Source organism: Belonocnema kinseyi, chromosome 9, assembly GCF_010883055.1.
Source record: "Belonocnema kinseyi isolate 2016_QV_RU_SX_M_011 chromosome 9, B_treatae_v1, whole genome shotgun sequence".
Classification (NCBI taxonomy): domain Eukaryota; kingdom Metazoa; phylum Arthropoda; class Insecta; order Hymenoptera; family Cynipidae; genus Belonocnema; species Belonocnema kinseyi.
In genome coordinates this window covers 71,410,357-71,432,572 of record NC_046665.1, presented here as the reverse complement: position 1 = coordinate 71,432,572, position 22,216 = coordinate 71,410,357, and the positions used below count along the sequence as shown (strand labels likewise).

Here is a 22,216-nt window from a genome sequence, read left to right as displayed (position 1 = left end):
GAATATTGAATTCAAAAAGACAAATTTTTTATGCAAGAAGATGAAAGTTCACCTAAGCAGTTGAATCACTTGTTAAAAAAAGATTTAGGTTCTGAAATATATGTACTGACTTTAAAAAATACAATCGCTCAAAGTGTCAGGTTTCCGTACGAAATTCCCATCTATTCCTTGGACTTTTCTTAATGTTTAAAATTCCAGACTAATTCCAGTTTACCCGGCTTTTCTGGTCAAATTTCGGATTGAACACCGTATACATATACTGCAGGAATAAAACTCTTTTTTTTAATTCAATCTAATTACTATAAACCAATAATAATACACAAAGTTAGTTGGGTGCTGAGCACAACCACTGCAAGAAAATTTCTTTAAAGTATGAGTGTATTAATTGCCCATAGAATTAGGGTTCAGAATAAAAAATAACAATAAATTAATAATGTGTACTGTTATAAGCATTTTATTAAAACAAATTGTAAATTTGTCGATTTCGTCATTCTCACGGTCTTCCTCCCATCAAATAACTTTGAAATCAATTATAAATTATGCTTTACTAATACAGAAAATTGTAAACTTTACCTATTATTATTGTTCAGAAGAATGTTACGAAGAAAATATTGAATAGATGAAGCATTTTTAACTGAAAGAAATTTTTTTTTCTTACTAAATAATGTTACGGATACTTTACTGGTACAGGTGCACAAATCTCTTTGGATTTCGCTTTTAATACGAATCTCTCAGGCCATAAAAATAACTATAAAATAATATTTTACGTATAACAGTCTCAATTTGTTATAAACATTTAGTAACAGTATCCACTTATAATTGTTTATTGATTGAATAATTAAATAATTAAAACAAAAACCCCGCTCATTCACGCGTAAAATGGCCACAGCTGAATATTTATTCAAGATTTTTCCAATAACTTAAAAAAAAGAACATTTAGTCATTGCTGACATATTTTATTGTTTGAACATTGCCGTTGAGCTACCTGGCACATGTCTGAGTAAAAAAGAATTTTCAGTTAAAAATGGTCGATTTATATAATATTTGTTTATTAAGCTTGTTTTAAAAATATTCTTTGTTGGCTTATGCTTATTTTTTAATCTGAATATTACTCTTGCGAGGGATTTAGGCATTTTTGCTTTTTAAACGTTTTGCTGCTGTTGAGCACCGCATTCAAGCAATTGTTTATCTAATCTTTTTCTAACAATTGCGTGAAATATTGAAATAAATATCTATATTCCTGAAGTATAAGTTCTATGATTCTGATACATAACGATTTCATGTAACTTTTTCTTCTTCAGAATAAAATAAAATTGGTACAATGTCAAATTTTGACGCTATATTTGTTAAAATAATACAATCCGCAAAATGAAATTAAAAAATTAGACTTAGAGTTCAAGGATTTATAGTTTGAACGTGACGACTGGTAAAAAAATATTTATAGTTCCAAAGCTATCCACAAAAAGTTCAAAAACAAAGAAAATTTTAAGTGAGCTTTTGAACTGTAATACCGTGAAAATTGAAATTTTCATCAACACAAGGACACAAGGAGAATAATATCCTTATAAGTAATTGGGATCCTTCTACTATTAACGAGAATGAAATTTCATTAGGACCATAATTAGTTAATAATGTTATGCAAATTTTTCAGAAATTTTCCAGATGCTTCTTTGAAATATGGATAAAGTCTGAAAATTTTATAGGAACATTAAAATAAAGGGGAAGCTTAAAGTTCCCATCTTTCATCAATTCATCTTAGTGCCAGTGATACATTTAATTTTTTCGAAAAATATTCAGAAATTGAATAAAACTTAAAAAGTAGTAATAGGTATTAAAATACATTATAGGATAAGAACACCAATTCTTGGTACCTCCCCAATCGTTAGAACCCATCTATGATTTCGTAGATAATACTTTTTTAAAATATTTTTTGCCTCAAAAAATTTAATTCTACTATAATTTCTTACATACAATGCCCATGTTAATTATTCAGTGCAATAAATTATGTAGTCAAAATAAAATAAATTCACTTCGGTTTCTGTCTTGCCAACAATAGGACTGAAATGCCAAGTATTGATACTGTTACTCTAAGCTTCAAATAGATGTTTTCTGACATAAAATCATTTTGATAGAATTTACCATGTTACTTTTTTAGTTTTAAAATGTTTTAAACTGAAATCTTTCCAGAATCAAAAGTTTAGAATAAGAACCTATAAGATAGACAAAGGGTTTCGAATATTAGAAAAAGAGTCACAGGTTTTAAGTGAATTTGAAAAAAAAGTTTACAATTGAAAATTTTCAAGCTAAATATTTCAGATTGTGTGATTTTAAACAGTATCGCTCGAATTGATATAAATGCCTAATGTACCCAGAATCTCCCAAAATTAAAACCTGTAAAATATAATTTCAAAATTCTGTGACTTAAAATAAAGGTCTTAAATTTTTAACATTTTTAATTAGCAAATATAAATTTTGATCTCTTTTCTAATAAAATCAAACAATTTAAAAAAAATCTTAATCTGAAATTATTTAACTTTGGGAATTTCACACATCAATTTGTCAGCTTTAAACACTTTCAATTTCAAATTAGACAATTTCCAACGCTTTTATACTCTCGCTTTCAATCACCCCGTTCTCAGCCTTCCTAGAACTGCTAGCTCACTCAGTTTTTCAGAGGAGTAGGGCGAGAGCGGTTGTGATATTATATATATATATATAGATATATATTCCAATTGGAAACAAGTCAGGCGGCCCTCTCTGTTTACGTTTTTGTCCCCCGAAATCAGACCAAGGCCGTTTGAAGGCAACCCCGGACACTTGACTGAAAGCGAAAGTTTGGTGTACTTAGAAGGTAATAAATCCATTCAACGCGATATAAGAAAAGTCTGAAGAAAAATGTGCTAAACAATTTTTACATGTTTTAAATCTTTCTCATAATCAAAACTATTTTCTCTTTGGAAAAATTGCATCACTAATAATTAAATCGTTACATTTATCAGTATAATTAAATATTTCTTTCCAAGACTTTTAATTTTAATGCTGTAATAATCAATACTTTGAATTTAAATTTTAAATGATACTCGTCAATGGTCTTACACTCAAGTAAAAAATAGTTTAAGCTTGAGCGCCTGAAATACCTTACATTTCAAATACATTTAATTTGTGTAGATTCAATGAAAACATATTTTTCATTTGAACCCTCCTATACAGATGTAAAATTTATATTAACCAATTTTAAAAATTTGACTAAAATATTCATGTTAGAACATTTAATCTGGCAGTTGATCAGCTTGGAATATTTCATTTTTAATCAGTAATTCAGTTTTAGATATTTTCATTTAAAATGGTTCACTTACTAATACTTCTTTTTTTAATCACTGTATATTTTTTAACTGTTCCAATTTTATGTGTATTAAATAACAGTTTATTAGGCTATTTTATTTTTAAATGAACTATAGTTTTCAAATAAAATAAATAATTATAATAAATAATACTTACAGTTACTAAATGCAAGGGTGTTTCCCGCGCAATTAAAATATTATATTTTCATACCTAGTGTACGTACAAATAAAAAGATAAATTTTTTTGATAATAGGGAAAAAATATAATTTGAGAAACAGGGGAAATATGAGAAAGGCAGGAATCCTATGCTAGCATAGAAATACTCAGTATAAGTAATTTACTTACATTGTGATTGTTACGCTGATTGTAGGCATCCATCGCCATTTGTTTGAAATCCGCCATTGTTGGTGGATGAGTGTACGCATTTTGCTGTACGTGATTTTGGGTGAAATTTATTGTCGGCATGGGTGAAGAATCGTCCAATCTGAGATCTTGTTGAAGATCCATCGTAGATCGAACGATCGGCTTCTTCTCAGGTGATGTAGCGTCATCTGTTGACAGACCCTTTCTCCGTCTTTGCGGTGGTGTCTTATAAGGGGTATATGTTAAGGGTCTTCTTTCTGTGAAAAGAATTCACGAAGCCCTTTAAGGATTAAATATCGGCACTAACTTAATTAAACTAAGGCAGCCCTTCGTGTTCACACAGCTTTTCGTATAAAACATCAAATCGATCAGATACTTCCTGTCGGATATTTAAGCGTTTTTTTTTACCAGAAGTTGTTTCTATGTCGAAAGAATCTACAGGATATGATCTATTTAGATTGATGATATTAGATTTTGTTATGTCTTTGTTTCTTTTTCTTATTATTATGTCATATTTTATACTAGATACGTCCAATAAAATATAGGGTCGAGAATTTAAACAATTTGTAAAATCTGCGGTGTAAAGTTTTCATGAAATCTCGTAGAATACTTAGATATATTCCAAATTTTATGAATTTTTTGAAAATTCGACAAAAAAACTAAAAAACTTTTAAATTATCTGAAAATTATTTGAAAAATATTGAATTTGATGGTTGTCGAAGATAATTTGTAGGTAATACTTGAAACGATTGAGCTACCGAGAAATCCCTTAAAACCCTCTAATATCTGTAAACATACTTTAAATACCTTAAAATCCTCAGACCCTCATAAAAATCCATTGACATCCTTTAAAGTTCGTATAAATTCCTTGAAATTTCTTAAAAGTGCTTAAAATCCCCGATATTGCGTGAAATATTTCGAAATCTTAAGAGATCCCTTGAAATCTTTAAAATAATCCTAGGAATATTTTTGGATCTCTGCAGAACCCTTAAAATATGAAATTAGTTAAAAACGTTTGAAGTATATGCAAATATTTTTAAATTCCCAGAAATGTTTTCAAATCTTCAAAATGTTAATAAAAAAACCCCGGTATGCTTCAAAATTTGTGAAAATATTTCAGTACCACACAAAATTCTTTAGAGTCTTTTGCAATCCAGTGTGCCTTGTTTTTAATCTCTTCTTTACAATATTCAGAAATTCTGTAAAATTTTGTTAGATGTTCTGAAATCTTAAGATATTCTCTGACATCTGTGGATATACTTTTGAATGTTTTGGAATCTTATAAAATCCTTTGTAATTTCGTGAAATATTTCAAAATCGTATAAAATCCCTCGAAATCTCTTACAAACTTTTATAATATTTTAAAATTATTTTGAGATTTCTTTGAATCTTTCTATGTCTTACAAAATCCTCTCAAATCCGTGGACATATACTTTGGAATCTTTTTAAACTCCTTTGAATCCGTTAAAATCTTTTAAATACCTTCGAAATATTTGCAAATTTTGTTAAATCCGCTAAAATATTTTCAAACCTTTTTAAATACCTTCAAATCTTCGAAAGCCCATAAAAATCCTCTGATATGCCTCAAAATTAGTAAATATATTTCAGCATAAAAAAAATCGGCTAAAATCCTTGAAATCTAAAGAAAGCAGTCTGATTAAAATGCTTTTTACTACCTTAAAATCTTGTAAATTCCCATGAAAAATTAAGATTCTCACTGAAGTTTTCCTAGGTCATTTCTACAAATTTTCAATAATGATCTAATAAAAATTGAAAATTCTATTATTTTAGTAGAAAATTCAAGTATTCAGTGGAAAAATCCTTTCTTATTTAAGAATGATCTTTTCGGTTGAAATTATTTATTTTTGGTTTGGCGTCTGTCTGTCTGGCCGTCTAGCCGTCCGTAAACACGATAACTCTCGAAAAAATGACGCGATCAAATCCATCTTTGTTACACTTTTTTTAGGTCCTAAAAGAAAGGAGAAGTTCGTTAACCAGCCATTTTTGATAAAAATTCAAAAAGTGACCCCATTTTGAAAATTTTTGAGACCACTTTTTTCTAAATTAGAAAATTCTATGTACGGATATTTATAGTATTGAAAAGAGCAGACAATGTATCCTCATGACTTTTTTCAATGAAAAGAAAAATTCTCCGACTTATAGCGTTTTCAAAATTTTTTTAATCAAACGAAAATAAAAATTTTAAACCAAAAAACGCACAATATAACAAAAAATCAAGAGGAGAAAAACATTTCTTTTTAAAAGCCCTGCAAGATTATCATAATAAATTTTTGGATGTTCTTGGAAAATCGAAAATTCAAATTTTGATTGCACAAAAAATAATAAAAAATTCTATTTTGCGGTCAAACTATGTAGGATACGAAAAAATATGAATTAACAAAATTTGATATCCCAAAAAAGATCTACAATTTCGTTAAGAATCACTTCTTGATAGGACGCGTACTTTTTGTTTTATTCGTGAAAAATAACATTGAAAAAACAAATTAAAAATAAATGTGTGGAAAAATGACAACAGTTACGAGAAAAAAAAGATTCAACAAAACCTGTTTACAAATGTCGGTTGGAAATCGAGCGTACAGCGCGAGTGTCACGATGAGAATATGTACCTCAAAGCCTGCAGAGCTTTAAGAAACTTAATCTTTGACTAAACTTAATTCAGTAGACAATTCAGAATATGAAGACGCATATAAATACTGTCATCTAAAAGAGATCTTTTTGATAATTTTTATTCAAACATTCCAAGTGCAAAGAATAAATATCCGAGCGCGAAGTGCGAGGTGTAATTATGTCCGAACGCGAAGCGCGAGGTAACCCATTTTCGAGTGCAGAGCGCGAGATTAAGCCGCCGCGCGCCCTGGGCGCGCTCAAACTTGCGAGCGAGGCAGATTTTTTTGTGTGGAAATATCAACCATTCCATTCTTTTTTTTTGTAAACTGTACTGTTATTGATTTAAAATTATAATAATTTTTTGAAATATCAACTATTATATTTTCGTGAAGAATAAATCTCTTATAAAGAATTCGTCTTCTTTACTTGAAAATTCTACTATTTTGTTAAGAAAGTGACTTTTGTGTTGAACGTTCTTTCTTTTTGCTTGAAAGTTCAACTATTTGTTTTAAAGCCAACTTTGTGGTTAATAATAGATTTTTCTTGTTAAACATTAGATACTGTTTTGAAAATTCAACGATTTAGTCGTTAGTTGAACAAATTCGTTAACAACTAATTTTTTTCTTGTTGAAAATCAATAATTTTACTTAAGAATTCAATTAATTTGAAAAAAATCACTTTTTATACATTTATCTTTTTGGATAGATAATTTAGCCGTTCGAATTGCAAATTCGACTGTCTTATGAAGAATTCGTCAATTTCACTTTAAAATTCAACTTTCCTGTTAAAAAAGTGACTTTTGTGTCCATAGTTCGTTCTTTTCTCTTGAAAGTTTAACTATTGGTTTTCAAAGGCAACTGTTTGCTTGATAAGTAATTTTTGTTGTTAAAAAATCGATGATTTTTTTGAACATTTAATTATTTTGTAGCAAGTTGGTCTTTTTGGATAGATAATTTGTCCCTTAGTAGCAGGGTTAAAAATTCGTCGTTTGCTTTAATTTCAACTATTTCTTTTCAAATGCAACTGTTTTCTATTGAATGAATTTATTTGCAGAATATTTAGCTTCTTGGTTTAAAATTCAATATACTTCGGCTTGAAATCTTAAGCTTTTTATATTGCATTCAATATTGTAACAGCATTCATTTGATTGAAATGTATTTATGCCACTTTTGCTTTCCGAGTTTCTTTGCGAGTCTCTTTTATTTTTGGTGGTTCTGAAATTAAATCATAGAAAAAATGTTTACTAGACTGATGGGGTTTTCAAATTTGTGACGTCACTTTGGAGGGTTCAAGCCTTGTGTGATGATGTGTGACAAAGAAGAACAGGGATAGCAAAAATGTTTTTAATTGACCCCAAACATTTTGAACATGCGTCCTTTAAATAATTATGAAACGAAATATTCTAAAAAGCCTTAGAAAGAATTTTCAATTGTAATCCATAGGTGTTAATAAGTTCAAAGCACTTACCGTACTCGTTGGGTATTATGTCAGGGTCGATATCATCGACCGCCTGTTTAGTTTGAGAATGTACTGGAGTGGTTGAACCTGCATTAGGTGGTTCGCACACGATAGGAGCGTGCTTTGGACTTCCTCCCCGGCCACTGGAATGCTTCCGGTATAAAGCTGCCAGAAAAACGGCTACGGCAAGGGCTAAAAGTGTTGCAGTTGCTGCCAGGCCCAAAAGTAGTGGGCTCAGCAATGACGCATTGGTACCGCCTGAAAATGTAAATAAAAAAACGTGCATTAAGTATTGTTAGAAATTAAAATTCTAGAACCTAATTAAGAGAAATGTGGGTCCGTAGACAGATCCATTTCTTCATTCTAAATTTTTTGTTATAATTATTTCGAGAGTAAATAAGGCAGCTAAGAAGATAATTTTACACTTCACCTAGTACGACAGCACCCATCTGCGTGTCAACGATCTAAGTGCTGCTTAACGTTGGTGATTGAATGAAAATCCCTATACACTTCCACATATTCTATTTGATATACTTTTTTGACTTACGCATCAGTTCTTTTACAGGACGGCCAAAAAACATAATTTTCAAAATTCCCTGAGTTCCTGATCTTTCCGTTACCAATTATTTATTTCCTCTGAGATACATGTTCAAAGACTAAAATTTTATTTATGTAACATCTTTGAAACAAGAATGAATGAAACCGGAAATGAAACCGGAATGTATGAATTAACGAAAATAACTTTTTAACGAAATAGTTTAATTTTCAATTAAATAAATAAATTTTCAACCTACGAAGATAAATTTTCAATCAAAGAGTCAAATTTTCAAACAAAAACGATTGAAAATGAAACTTAAGCTGTTGCATTATCAACCAAGTAATTAAATTCTTTAGAGAAGAGTTGGATTTTTAAAAAACAAAAAAAAAGCAAGATATATTTCCAAAAAGAGAGGATAGATTTTTTGTGCCAAAAAATATGAGATTTTAACAAACAAGAAATTATTTTACAATTATTATCGAAAAGAGATTATATTTCTACGGAAATAGAAAGTTAATTTTTAACTAGAAGGGATGACTTTTGGAAAAAAAAAACGAATTTTAACTGAACGTGTAACAGTTGATATTTCAACAAACAAACAAAAAACGAGTTTTTAACAAGATAGCTAAAGTTTAACCAAAGAGTTGCATTTTCCACAAAATCATCAAATTTTAAGCAAAAGTGTCGAAATGAATAAAAAATTGAATCTCTACAGAAAAGATAAATTTTGATGGAACCAAAACAGAAATTTTCAACCTAACAGATTAATTTTCTAAAACAAAAAGCTTTTTTTAAACTTAAATTTACAGTTAAAAAAATTAATTGAAATAAAAATACCATTTTCTGACTAAATAGTTGAATTCTTGAACAGAGAGAAGAATTATTAACTAAAATGATGAATCTCCAAGAAAAAAAATGATTTTTTAACTAAGAGTTTTAACTCTTAACTTAATAGTTTAATTTTTAAGCAAGAAGGTTGAAGTTTCAATAAATAATATATTAGTACATATTTTAAACAAAAATCATTCAATTGAAGATAAATAACAGTTGAATTTAATCAAAAAATGAGGAATCTTCAACAAAATAGTTGAATCATGAACCAAGCAAGATTATTTTCAACGTAACATTTTCAGTTTATCAAAAAAAAGATGAAATTTCTACCAAAAAGGATGAATTTTTAAACCAAACAACAAATAATAAATTTAAAAAAAGGGCTAGGCAAATAACTCACTAACAGGAATATTATATCATAGTGGCCCCAGGTTGATAAGCTATACATAGTGGAAAATATTATACATAATTTTTATTTATTTCAAACAACTTTTATATCAAATAAATCAAAATTCTACATAATGTTTTCTATTATGTATAAAATATATGTAATTTTTCTTCCTGGGCCACAACATTTTATTAGAAAAATTGATTAATTCTTGATCAAATAATTTTTTATTATTTCGAATCAATTATATCAAAGACCAGATTCTTAATCTTAAAACATTTTTAACATGAAATATTTTATAAACAAAATAAAATCTGCAGAAAATTTTTATTAAAATCTCTGACTTTTCCCTGCCTTTTCTCGACCAATAAAATTCACTAACTTTTTCAGATTTCCAGGTTTTTCCTGACCTACTGCCACCTTGTCTTATGTTGAAATAAAAGACCATCTTGCCTAAAAGCAAGATCAATATTTCAATGAATATTAACAGGGTGGATGGCAGATTGAAGCAATAGCATCAATTTTCGAGGATTATTAGCTGTCATCCAGGTGATAATTCTCCCGGTTGCAGCATCTCTCCTGCTATCTGCAAAAGGTGTTCCGAGCAGTAATGCTGTGTGCGTCAATATCAGTGGTAGCCGCAGTGCCCAGGCTTAATAAGCGGGACAGTAATTAACGAAGGTATGTCTATTACGCTGATATTACCGTTGTCGCATGTATAGAAATAGATGCGTACCTCTGCTGCACCACATACATAATATGCTGGATATTCCTGCTATGTGATATATGTATATGTTTATATTCATGTATATATACGATCTTGTATGCGTTGCCACAAGGGGAATATAATTACATAATTTAACAAAAATAATTACATTTTAAGATTATTTGATTATTTCAAGAATTTTGAACAGTATGTTACAGTATAATCATTTGAATAAATTAGTTTCTCTAAACATGGTTTATTCAAATATAAATTCAATCTGACGGTGGAATGATGAAATTCAGGCTGCCCAAAAAGCAAAAAAAGAAGCGTACAAGAGAACTTTGAACATCGCAGATCTTAGTAATGAGGAAAGAAGTAGACGTAGAAATGATTATTGACGTGAAAACAGGGTACTTAAACGATTAGTTAAAGAAAGTAAAGATACAATTAGAGCAGAAGAAGAGATAAAAATACAAAACGACTTTGAAGGAAGCAGGAAACTACTTTATAAAAAAATGAAAGGAAACAAAAGTACAGAATTTGTGAATATGAGAAATACTAGGCGGGAAATGGTATATGCTGCAGACGGAATACTAGAGGCTTTCAGAGACTATTTTGGGAGACAATTCGGAGATGAAGCTATAGGACACCAAAACTGCGATGTTGAACACGATGCGATGGAAAACTCAATTGTGAAAAAGTCTGTGTCACTGAGGTTAGGAATATATTAAGAATTTGAAAAACGGTAAGGTTGCCGGGGTAGACGGTATTAACGCTGAAATGCTTAAACACGGTGGCGCGTGCATACCACATAGACTGTGTGAATTGATAAATTTATGTTTCGAGATGGGAGACGTCCCAGACAATTGAAAAGAAGCTATTATCGTACCAATATAAAGAGAAAGGGAGATAAAAGCGAGTGCAATAATTACAGAGGGATTAGCTTATTAAGCACCGTAAGTAAAATATATTCAAAAATACTTATTCGTAGGGTAATAAAAATAACAGAAGCAAAGATTTGGCAAGTCCAAAGTGGGTTTATGCCAGGAAGGTCATGTACGGATCAAATATTTAGTTTATGGCAAATAACAGAACAAAGTTTGAGAGTAGGAAAAAAAGTTTTCTGTGCGTTTGTTGACCTAGAAAAAGCTTTTAACAAGGTAGATAGAAGTAAACTTTGGGAAGTCCTGAAAGAGTATGAAGTCAATGGATGGATCCTACAAGCTATAAAAACAATAAATACAGGTAGCAAAGCGAGTGTAAGAGTGAATGGGAAACTGAGTGACTGTTTCGATTTATTGAAGGAGTTAGACAAGGTTGTTATGGCAGAGTCTATCGAAGACCTACAAAGAATGTTGAATAAACTAGATGCAAGCATGAATAGCATCGGCCTCAAAATTAACGCAAATAAAACAAAAACTATGGTGTTCGAAGGAAAGAGTGAGAAAACACTATGCAATTTTTTATTAAATGATGAGAGAATTGAACAAGTTGATAAGTTCATATACCTTGGTAGCTTATTTATTAGGGACGGGAAGATAGATGAGGAATTAGATAGACGAATAAATGAAGGTAAGAAGGTTATTGGTAGAGCAGGTCCCCTTATCAGAAGTAAAAATATATCAAATAAAGCTAAAATGGCAACACATAATTCTATATTTGTACCTACTGTACTATACGGTAGCGAGACATGAACTTATCAAGAAAAAGATAAGAGTAAAATTAACGCAATTGACATGAGATTCGTGCGCATAATAAGCGGGAAAACCCTAATGGACAAAGTAATTAACGAGATAATTCTAAAAGAATGTGGTGCAGAAGAGACGCTAGTAGACACATGGGCAAGAAATCGGTTAAGATGGTTCTGACATGTTGAGAGAATGCCAAATGAACGACTAACGAAACAAGTCTATCAAGGTAAAGTAAATGGCAGCGTGCTCAGAGGTAGACCGCGGAAAGAATGGTTAGAATGTGTGAATGAGACCCTACTTAGAACAGACATAAGAAGTCACAGAAACACGAGAGCCTGCATGAAAAAATGCATTGACATAAAAGAAGCTAGAGAAGTATGCCAGGACAGGAAAGTATGGCGGCAAATATTTAATAAAAAGATTGTCAGTAGAGTGAATGACGCCTGAAACGAAGACCTTGGCTATTAATGGACACAAGTGGGGAACCTTACATAACGGCTTCGTGAGGTTCTTCGCTTGGGGTGATTGCTAGAGAGATTGATCAGCAACCTGGGTCGGAGCAGTGTTGCGGAATGAACGTGTTATTTACTTAAATAGCACGAGAATTCTGGATCAATCTGAAAAATCTCTATCCCTTCCACACAATACTCCTTTCCCCTGCCGAGTGAGTCACGCCTACCCCGAAAGGGAAATGGCTTAATGGTGTAATAATAATAATTTAAAATTTTTAATAAAGAACATTTGAATATAGATTACTATATATGTATTATTGTTATACTAAGTTCAATATTAAATATCATGATTTCAAAACCATTTTTTCCCTGTAAGCATTAACGCACTTTCTGTTCAGCCTTTCAAACACGTCCCTTTATCAAATCCAGGCAACAACATTGCTCGCCAAATTGGCCATTACTTTTCTTCCTTTCTGACAAGTAGTATAAGCAGTTTAAAGCCAGACCTAATGATTGGCGAGAGTGTAAATGCTTCAAATTAGTCATAATGTTAACATGTATTACGTCTGTTTTAAAACTAGAACATACTTGTCATCTATTATACCTGAATCTGAACTAATGACACTAATGCGAATAAATGAAGAAAAGTAATGGTCAATCTAATGAGCAGTTTCAAGTAGTATTAGTTGTTTTGAGTCAGCCGTAGTGGGCGTCAAGTAGAATAAATTGATTTTAATACATAAGTGTTGACAACCTAACAAATTTTATAATAAGAGTTGTGCAGTCTATTATTTCAATTTGTAATACAAATTTATACACGCTTGGAACATTAGTCCGGGAAAATTAGCTTGAAAAATTTCGATTTCCAGAAAAAAAAAGATACAGTTTTTTTTTCTTCATAATCATGTCCCTGAAGCCATTAGAAATAAATACCAAAAAAATTCCCCATCAGATCGGCATCGCATACACCCCTAGCCTCGAAAAACATCCCTTAAACGGGTAATAGCGCTGGTTTTTGGCTATTATATACGAAATGGTGCATCAGAGGATAAAAATAAATAGAAGTAAAAATATTCAGAATAGAATTTGCGATAAAAAAAGGCCCTATACACTTTTGCTGTACAGGCAATAGGTAATGCGCAATCAGCTCCAGGAGTGGGGAGGATAATTTGGCGAGTAGCGCGAAATGTCCTCGCGCGCTTTTTTGTAGAGCTGAAAATTTCCTTTTCATTCCGATACATTGTTTTTGCATTACATCACTTTGGAGAATCATAATTAATTTTTTGAAGTGTGCGTACAAGCGCTCGGATCTTATGTCCACACTACCTGTAAAGTAAAGTTTTTTGTGCGTTTTTATATATTGTGGCTTACAAACGAAGGATTAAATTCTTTATTAAAAATGTAATTCAACATTCCATAGTTGAATATATAACAATTCGAAAATCGCTTTTTTAAGTTTTCTCATAGAACCCATTATTTCTGTTAAGACATTGCTTTACTCAGACCTTGAACTCTTATCTCGAAGAATGCCGTTAAAGTGGCTTATACGTGATTAACTCGTTTTTAAGGGTCCCAAGCATCCTTAGCTAACGGGATAAGCAATTCGTCGCATGCGGAACCACATAAATACTACACCTTTTTACAGCAGAGTAAGCAGTAAAGGTGCTGAAGTACTATGAGGTGGATGTGTTTTAAAATTCACCATGGCTTCAGCAAGTAAATGTTTCATATGCGTAAAAAGTTTAGGTTTAGGTAAGACAGTCGAAGTAAAAAGTGGAATTGACAATCTTAGACGGGTGAGTGAAATTCGCAAAGATGGATACCTGAACTTATTACAAACAGTTGACTCGATAGAAGTACATAAAATATGCATATAATTATTGAGACTGCTGTAGCACAGTCTGACTGTAGTCGGACAAGATGTCGATCTTCTTGTTTTAATAATTGCTCTCTCTCTCTCTCTCTCTCTCTCACCAGCAGAAAAAGATATATTCTTTTCGAAAGAAAGGCAAGGAAATGTTAAGTCTGGAATTTATAGTTCACAACGCTTGCAAAACAGTGGCTTCTTGAAAAATTACAAAGAATCAGTTGTATTTACTTATGCATTTAGCGGATGTAATACTACACCCTCGCTATTTGGGCATGAGAAAACTAAAAACGACTAATTTGTTCAGGAAGGATATACTCTTGGCAAAACTTGATGATATTGTGACGATTTTCAACAACCCTGTTTCTACACATAATGAAGTTGCAGCCGCGGGGGAACGATTTATTTTAGCATTATTTGAGGACCCATTCTCTGAAATCAGTCTGAATAATTATATATTTGTTTCTTTACACTAATCTTTAAGTCAGTCCAGTCATGCTGTTCTTTTATCTGGACTTCCGCCTACTTCTGCCGATGTAGGGTGTAGAAAGCAATGTACATGCGCAAAAACTTGTTTACGATGTCCAGTCACGTGCCTCAACTGCTAAGGTCAAGGTTGTCTTAATGCAGAAGAAGATGATGATAAAGAAGATATAATTGAAGATAAGGCACATTATTATGAGCGCAATATTCATTCGCAAAGTCAAAATTTAAAATAAGCCAATGAGACAGTATAAAACTGGCACTGACACTGTCTAGAATTGTATACCCAAAAGAATATTATTTTTATTTCTAGTGATATTATCAACTGAAGATGAGTGGAATAGATCTACAGTGGAAACCATAGTAAAAAAAACCTCAAAAAACTCTACCTCAGGGGTGGTGTGGAAACGAGGTCCCAGTGCTCGCACGTGCAGAACAAAAAATTAATTATGACTTTCCAAAATTGATGTGATGCAAAAAAATTGTATTAGTCCGGAAAAGAAAATTTTCTGCTCTACAAATTATCTTCTACGCATTTTTGTCCAAAGACTACCTGTTTATAAGTTAGGGTTCAAAAACTAAGCGCGCGAATACTTTTCGCGCCACACGCATAAACAACCCCCCACTCCTGGAGCTGATTACGCATCACCTATGACCTGTACATCAAACATTTATAGAACCTTTTTTATTTCCATTTTGATTCTTAATATTTTCACTACTATTCATTTTTGTCCTCCGAGACACCTTTTCGTATATAACAGCCAAAAACCAGTGCTACTAACCGTTTAAGGGATGTTTTTCAAGGCTAGGGGTTTATGCAGCGCTGATCCAATGGAGAACTTTATTGGTATTAATTTCTAATGTCATAAGGGATATGATCCTGAAGAAAGAAAAACTTTATCTTTTTTCTGGAAAAAAGTCTAATTTCCCCGGACTACATTGGATTTTTTGAAATAGAAATATATTTGACCAAAAATTAAAACCGGTTGATTTGCTTGGATTATTACAATTTTCAAAATCAAAACTCCTTCATTTTTTGGTAAAAAAAATTGATCCAAAGGTCTAGTCGAATCTTCGAAATTTAAATTGTTCGAATATTCGAATAAATCAAATCTTACAGATTGGACTTGACTTTTGGATTCATTTTTTACCTCTCTACTATGATTTTGAGAGTAAATCCGCTAATAAGAGAGGCTGCCATGAGCAACGAGATCCATTTTTTTATATTTTTGAACTTCCTCACCCACCCCCGCCCCCATGTAGACAAAAGCGTTCTTTCATCAGCCCCCTCGCCCTCCTGAAGAAATCACGTGGCTTATGGGAGCCATTAAGCTGATAAATACATATCATCTAGTATGATCGCACTTCTCCGAGTATCAACAGACCCAGCACTGCCTAACTAATAATTTAGTAAATTTAACCATTTATTTACTCACTAAACAAGAGCTACAATAAATTAAGCATTTTAAATAACGATTGTGATTATAATAAATTCAAATAAAATGTAATGTAACACGAGACTATACAATTTTCTCAAATCTTTTACCAAGTGATTTAAATATATATTTCGAACAAAAATTTTAAAAGATAAAAACTCTTTACCAAAGGCTTTTAATATTTCTACTTCCCACTTAATCCGTCGTCAAATCCAGGAAAACAGATGATCAAATCTAATGTATATTAAATATATTCAGTGAATATAAAAATCTGTTCAAAAATTACTAAACTTTCACGTTATATAATATAATTGTCGATAGATAAATTTCTTGTAAATTTAATTTGTTAGAATTATTACGTAACAGAGTAGATATACCATCCGCCCCCTCCAAGAAAGAAAGCTATTATGCAATTCTTGGATGGCCCCTAGAGAGTGTTAACTACTATAGGTCATCGGCCATACTTGATAATAGTTTCAAATCTGTTTTACGTAGTACGAGTCGTTTTAGTTTAGCCATAGTAGACGTTCATTGGTCATAAAGTAAGTCATAAAGATCATAAAGTAGTATTAGTAATTTGTGTTGGCCCAAGCAGTAGCTCACTCGTTTAGTCCAATAGTATATAGACAATAGGAGTCCATTAGTATATAGATTAGGGTGCTCCAAAAACACGCACCACCGGGCAGTTCAAAATCCCATTTAATCCACATGAGGAAATTTTGAATTTTCGAAAAATTGAACTTATGTACCAGGGTTTCATCGAAACTTGCCACGCTTTTTAGGGATTCAAGAGGAGTGTCTACGAAATAAAACCATCCCAGTGGGCACAAAGTTTAGCGACGTCTTTACGACATCTTTACGACAACTTTACGACAACTTTACGACATTATATGCCCATGTCGTTAAGGTGTCTTTACGATATCGTAAATAAGTTGTATGATCTGACGATGTCTTCACGGCATCGCAAAGGCATCGAAACGACATGGACATAGGATGTCGTAAAGATGTCGCAAAGATGTCGTAAAGATGTCGTAAAGACGTCGCCAAATTTTGGGCCCAATGTGATACTAATAAATTTCATTTCAACCCCACCCCACTACCCGCACCGCCCCAAATATGACTCAAAAATAAAAAACTACATTTTTAAGTATTATTGTTACTTTTTAGCAATTTGCGTCGTCTTTTTCATACAAAGAATTACTAATAGACAATTTGAATATTGACCATGACTTTTTAAATCATGTTTGTTTCAATAAATATAAATTATTTAAACAATTATTTATTCCCGAAAAATGTAAAAAATACTCATATTTTTTTATTGAAATGCAATATTTTGTCATTGTCCACTTTTTTCAAATTAGTATCCTATGCTAGTTTTTGTTCGATAATTATCTAATTTTAAAACATTTCTTCTAATGTTTAACGAATTTATATTTATTTAAAAAAATTTTAATTTGCTCAAGAAGTTATTTTTCGATAACTACACAAAAAATAAAACAGAAGGCATACAAGTGATTACGATTTAAAAATTTTTTTTGGAAAATTAATGATTTAAACAAATTACATTTGTTTAAACAATTAATACAATTGTAGGTGTTCTAACTTATTTAAAATTGTTAGTTTTTGAAAAAAATGCTTGAGCAAATAAATATTGTTTAAACAAGTACAGTGAAACTCTTTTACAGCGCCGATTTTGGTGCTGACGGTGGGTGAGAACTCACGCATTAAAGCCCGCTTCACTTTTCTTTTTTCACATCTAAGTACTCGCCTAATTGACAACCGCTAATCCCGCGCAACCCGCGCAGCTGCTGTAACACCTAATAGCGGCGTAGCGTCAATTCTCGGAAGGGCTATAGAAGGGAGGGCTATTGCAAGGTTTCATTGCAGCAATTTACTGAACATTAAAAGAAATGTATTAAAATTTTGTAATTATTTAACAAAACGTATCATGGGATACTAATTTAAAAATATAGTTGATATCTCTGTCTCAATTTTTAGCAATTTTAAAAAAAGACAATAAATAATTATTTAAATAATTAAACAATGTTTTCAGAAAAATGTACTACTCCAAATAATGACAAACAATTACATTTCAATAAGAAAATACGATTTTTCTACATTTTTTAAGAGTAAATAATTTTTTAAATAATTTACATTTGTTTAAGCAATTTAAAATTGTTTAAAAAGTATAGTTAATATTAAAATTTTCCATTAGTAATTATTTGTATAAAGAGACGACGGAAATTGCTAAAAAGCAACAATAATACGTAAAAATGAAGTTTTTGGATTTTTGGGACATATTTGGGCCGCTGCGGGGAGGGTTAGGATGAGTAGGAAATAAAAGTTATTAGTATGGTTATATTTCGCAGACACTTTTCTGAAACCCTTAAAAAACTTGGCACGTTTCGATGAAACTCTGGAACATGAGTTCAATTCTTCGAAAATTCAAAGTTTCCCCGTTTTAATTAAATGGGATTTTAAAGTGCCCGGTGGCGTGTTAATGTTCGAATTTCAAAAAACAAAAAAGTGCGGATTTTCTTTCTACGGAAATGGAAACTTTTGAGGGGGTGTCTTGCCCTGTAGCTCGAAAAGCGTTTTTTGGACCACCCTAATATAGATATAAGAAATGACCAGTAGCATCTTTAATTTAAAGTCAGGCATCATGGGTTTGAAATAGTAGGAGTAGTTTTAAATAAGTCAAAATTACCTTTAAGTGATAAATTTCTTTTTGAATTAGCGATAATTATGAGTAGTATAAGCCACTATAACTCAGCCATATTGTATGCTAAATATAAAAAGTTCTTTTAGTTAATTATATGTTATGTCATGTATTATCAATAATACTATTTCACTGAAGGATGGAAATTAGTCTTCGTTAGACAGAAGTAGTGTCAAATAGCATAGTTAGGTCGAAGTATGACATAAGGGGTGTTAAATGGTAAAAGTATTTTTCAATAAATTCTAATGAGTTTTAAGTAGTAAAAGTTTTTTCAAATAAGACATAGGGGATTCTAAGTAAAATAAATCGTTTTAAATACGTCATTATGAGTTTCAAGTAGTTTTGGTCGCCACATATAAGTTTTCGTAGTTTTTAATCAATTTTAATGATTTTGTAGTTAGTCATAGTATATCTAAATTAAAATTTGTTTCAAGTTACTCATAAATCCTAGTCTAAGTTATTATAAATCACTAATAAAAGGTATCACCTTTCATAACTTGGTCAACTTTCGTGCATTATATTTCATAAAAAAATGCATGAAATATTTTGCAAGTATCGAGTGGTTACCTTGAACAAGAAAAAAGATTGCAAAAAAAAACAAGGGATATTTATCCTTGATTTAGTAACAAATATCCTTCGAAAGGAATTAACAACATTTACGTAATTAATAGCAGCCTTAGTTTTTAAACTCTTGTAGTTTTTTAATACTTGTAGTTTTTTGAAACTTAAATTGAAACTAATTTTATTTCTGCGTATTTCTTACAAACTAAAAATTTGCATGTGAAGTTTCGATTTTGTATGACATTCTAAACTCATGACAAAGCGTAGCTAATACTAATATATGAACATTATTGAATCAAGCTTACAGTTAGCTGTTTAAAAAAACAAAACATAATTCTAGAAAGCCTATTTCAGTTGAATTGATTTGATTTTTTTAGTATTTTTCGGTTTAAACTAATTTTTTCTATGAATTTCCATTAATGCTCACATTTTTTTAAAAAGTCGAAAATATGTATAGCTTTGGTGTCTGCAGTAAACATAATCAACATAATCAACAAATACAAATGTTAGCTTATAAAAATATAATCAATTTTATCAATACTACGCTATTTTATCCCTATAGTCACTACGTGTCGTATCAAAAAATGTAATAAGAAAAATTTGTAGATCTAATTTAGGTAAATAATTTTGTTATTAAATACTTTATTTTAGCTTCCGCCTTTACTTCAAAAATTTAATTTTTATTTGATGTTTCAAGTATAACACGAAAAGTACGCTTTCTTGCAAAAAGCAGTCACCAACAAATTTGTAAATCTTGTATAGGTAAACAATTGTTGTCTTTTTATTTTGTATGGACTTACATAGTTTGACCATAAAATGAACTTTTTTATGAATTTTTCGATTTATAAATATAAAGAAATAAATTGAATTATAATAAAATCCACGATAGTCAATTTTCACACAAACAAAATACCTTCTCATTATAATGAGAACTCAAACAAAAATTCAAAAAACTTTAAGAATACTCCTTAAAGAATATTAATTATGTGGAGTAAATAATATGGGCCTTTGTTCTTGTGATTCTGAGAAGAAATGTCCCCACATAAAGTATAGGTAAAAGCGTTTTAATATTTTTCCGAGTAAAGGGGAGTACAAGGATTAATATGTCAACGTATGAAAGAGAAGCGAAAAGAGAAGAAAGGAAGCAAAGGCCTAATTTCTGTATTTTTCAGCTGTACTAATTTTCTACAGACTGATTAGCCCCTCCAGCAAAAGGTTTTTTCACGAAAAGGAGGCTTTGAAATTAGCTCTTATCAAATGAGGCTGTTTCACTATATTTTTAGGTTTCTTTATTATTTAATTTTTGATACTGATTATTAATATTGTAAAATATCAGATAATTTTAAAATTAAAAATCACCATTAATAACAGATTTGAAGTATTTGTACTTAATGAAACAATTTCAGATTTAAATGTTTTAATTTATTTTTTGAACCAGAATGAAGACTTTTTTACCATAAAAGATGAACTTTGAATACAAAAGGACCAGTTTCCTGTCCATGCAGATAAATCTTGGATAAGCCAGTCGAATTTTCGACAAAAAAATACACTTTTTACAAACAAAGTAGTTAAACTTTTAAACGTCGAAGATGAATTTTCAAAAAATCGTGGAATCTTTTAATCGAAAAAGATTGTTAAATATATTAATTTTCAAGCAAGAAAAAAGCAATGTTTCAATAAACTAGTTAAATTTTCAACAAACGAGTTGAATTTTGGAAAGAATAATTAAATTTTCACCAAAATAGTTGAATTCTTAGACAAACAGTTGAATTTTTCACCCGAATTTGCCGAAGAGATTACTTTTCTACTAAGAAAGACGAATTGTTAATGAAATATATGAAATTTGAAATAAATAGTTGAATTGTCAACCAAAAATATAAATTTTCAATCAGAAAGAAAATACTTAAATTTTTAGTTAAAAAATTACAATAAAAAAGGAAAACTCTTATTTTTAAATAATTAGTTAAAAAAGTTCTTCGAAATTGTTGAACTTAGAAAGGTAAAGACGAATTTTCCGTAAAACAGATGAACTTCCAACCCGAATATATAATTAAAAATTTGTCATAAGGACAACCGCAGGATTTCGCCGAGAGCGGGTGCTACTGTGAAAAATTTCACCCGCCTCCAGCGAAATGGCGGTAAAATTTCAGCCATAACCACGTCTCACAACCGTCAGATAGGTGGTTACAGTCTGTAAAGGAATCAATACGACGATCCAGCAAAAGCCTCGTGGACCCTAAGAACACGGAGCGACCCAAGGACAACCGCCTTCTGCATTTTTCCCGAAAGTGTTCAAGCGTATTGTTGACACGCAGGGATGCTTTTTAGGCTGTTAGCAAGTGAAAGCTTGGCACATCCAAGAGCGCCGATGATAAGGACGATCAGTTTAACAGAATATTCCGGGTACAATCGTTGCAACTCTCTTATAAGGTCTCGATACCTCTCTTTCTTTTCATTCTCCTTGGCTATGATGTTTTTGTCAGCTGGTGCCGAAAATTCGATAACGAACCTGGTGCTCTTCTCGAAGTCAAGAAGAACCATGTCAGGCCTCGAGTGAGCAACAGAAACAATTGTCGAGAATATCAAGTTCCAGTATATACGGCACTTCCCAATCTCGACAATTGACTCAATTTCCCTAGGACCATTTAGATGAGCGATATTAAGGTGAATTCCGTAGGAGTGACAGAGATGGTAATAAAGTACTCTTAGTGCCGCATTGTGTCTTTGAATGTAGGTCGTTCCCGCGTGTGTTG

At 31.2% G+C, this 22,216-nt stretch overlaps 1 protein-coding gene across 1 annotated transcript in view; it reads right to left on the bottom strand.

The window, feature by feature from the left end:
* LOC117180200 (neural cell adhesion molecule 2-like) overlaps positions 1-22,216 on the bottom strand; it is a 302,748-nt gene that overhangs the window by 6,196 nt on the left and 274,336 nt on the right. The window contains exons 10-11 of the mRNA XM_033372581.1: positions 7,801-8,049; positions 3,688-3,962 (exon numbers count right to left, since the gene is read on the bottom strand). Of these exons, the coding sequence (XP_033228472.1) occupies positions 3,688-3,962; positions 7,801-8,049 (524 nt within the window). The remainder of the gene's footprint in view (positions 1-3,687; positions 3,963-7,800; positions 8,050-22,216) is intronic.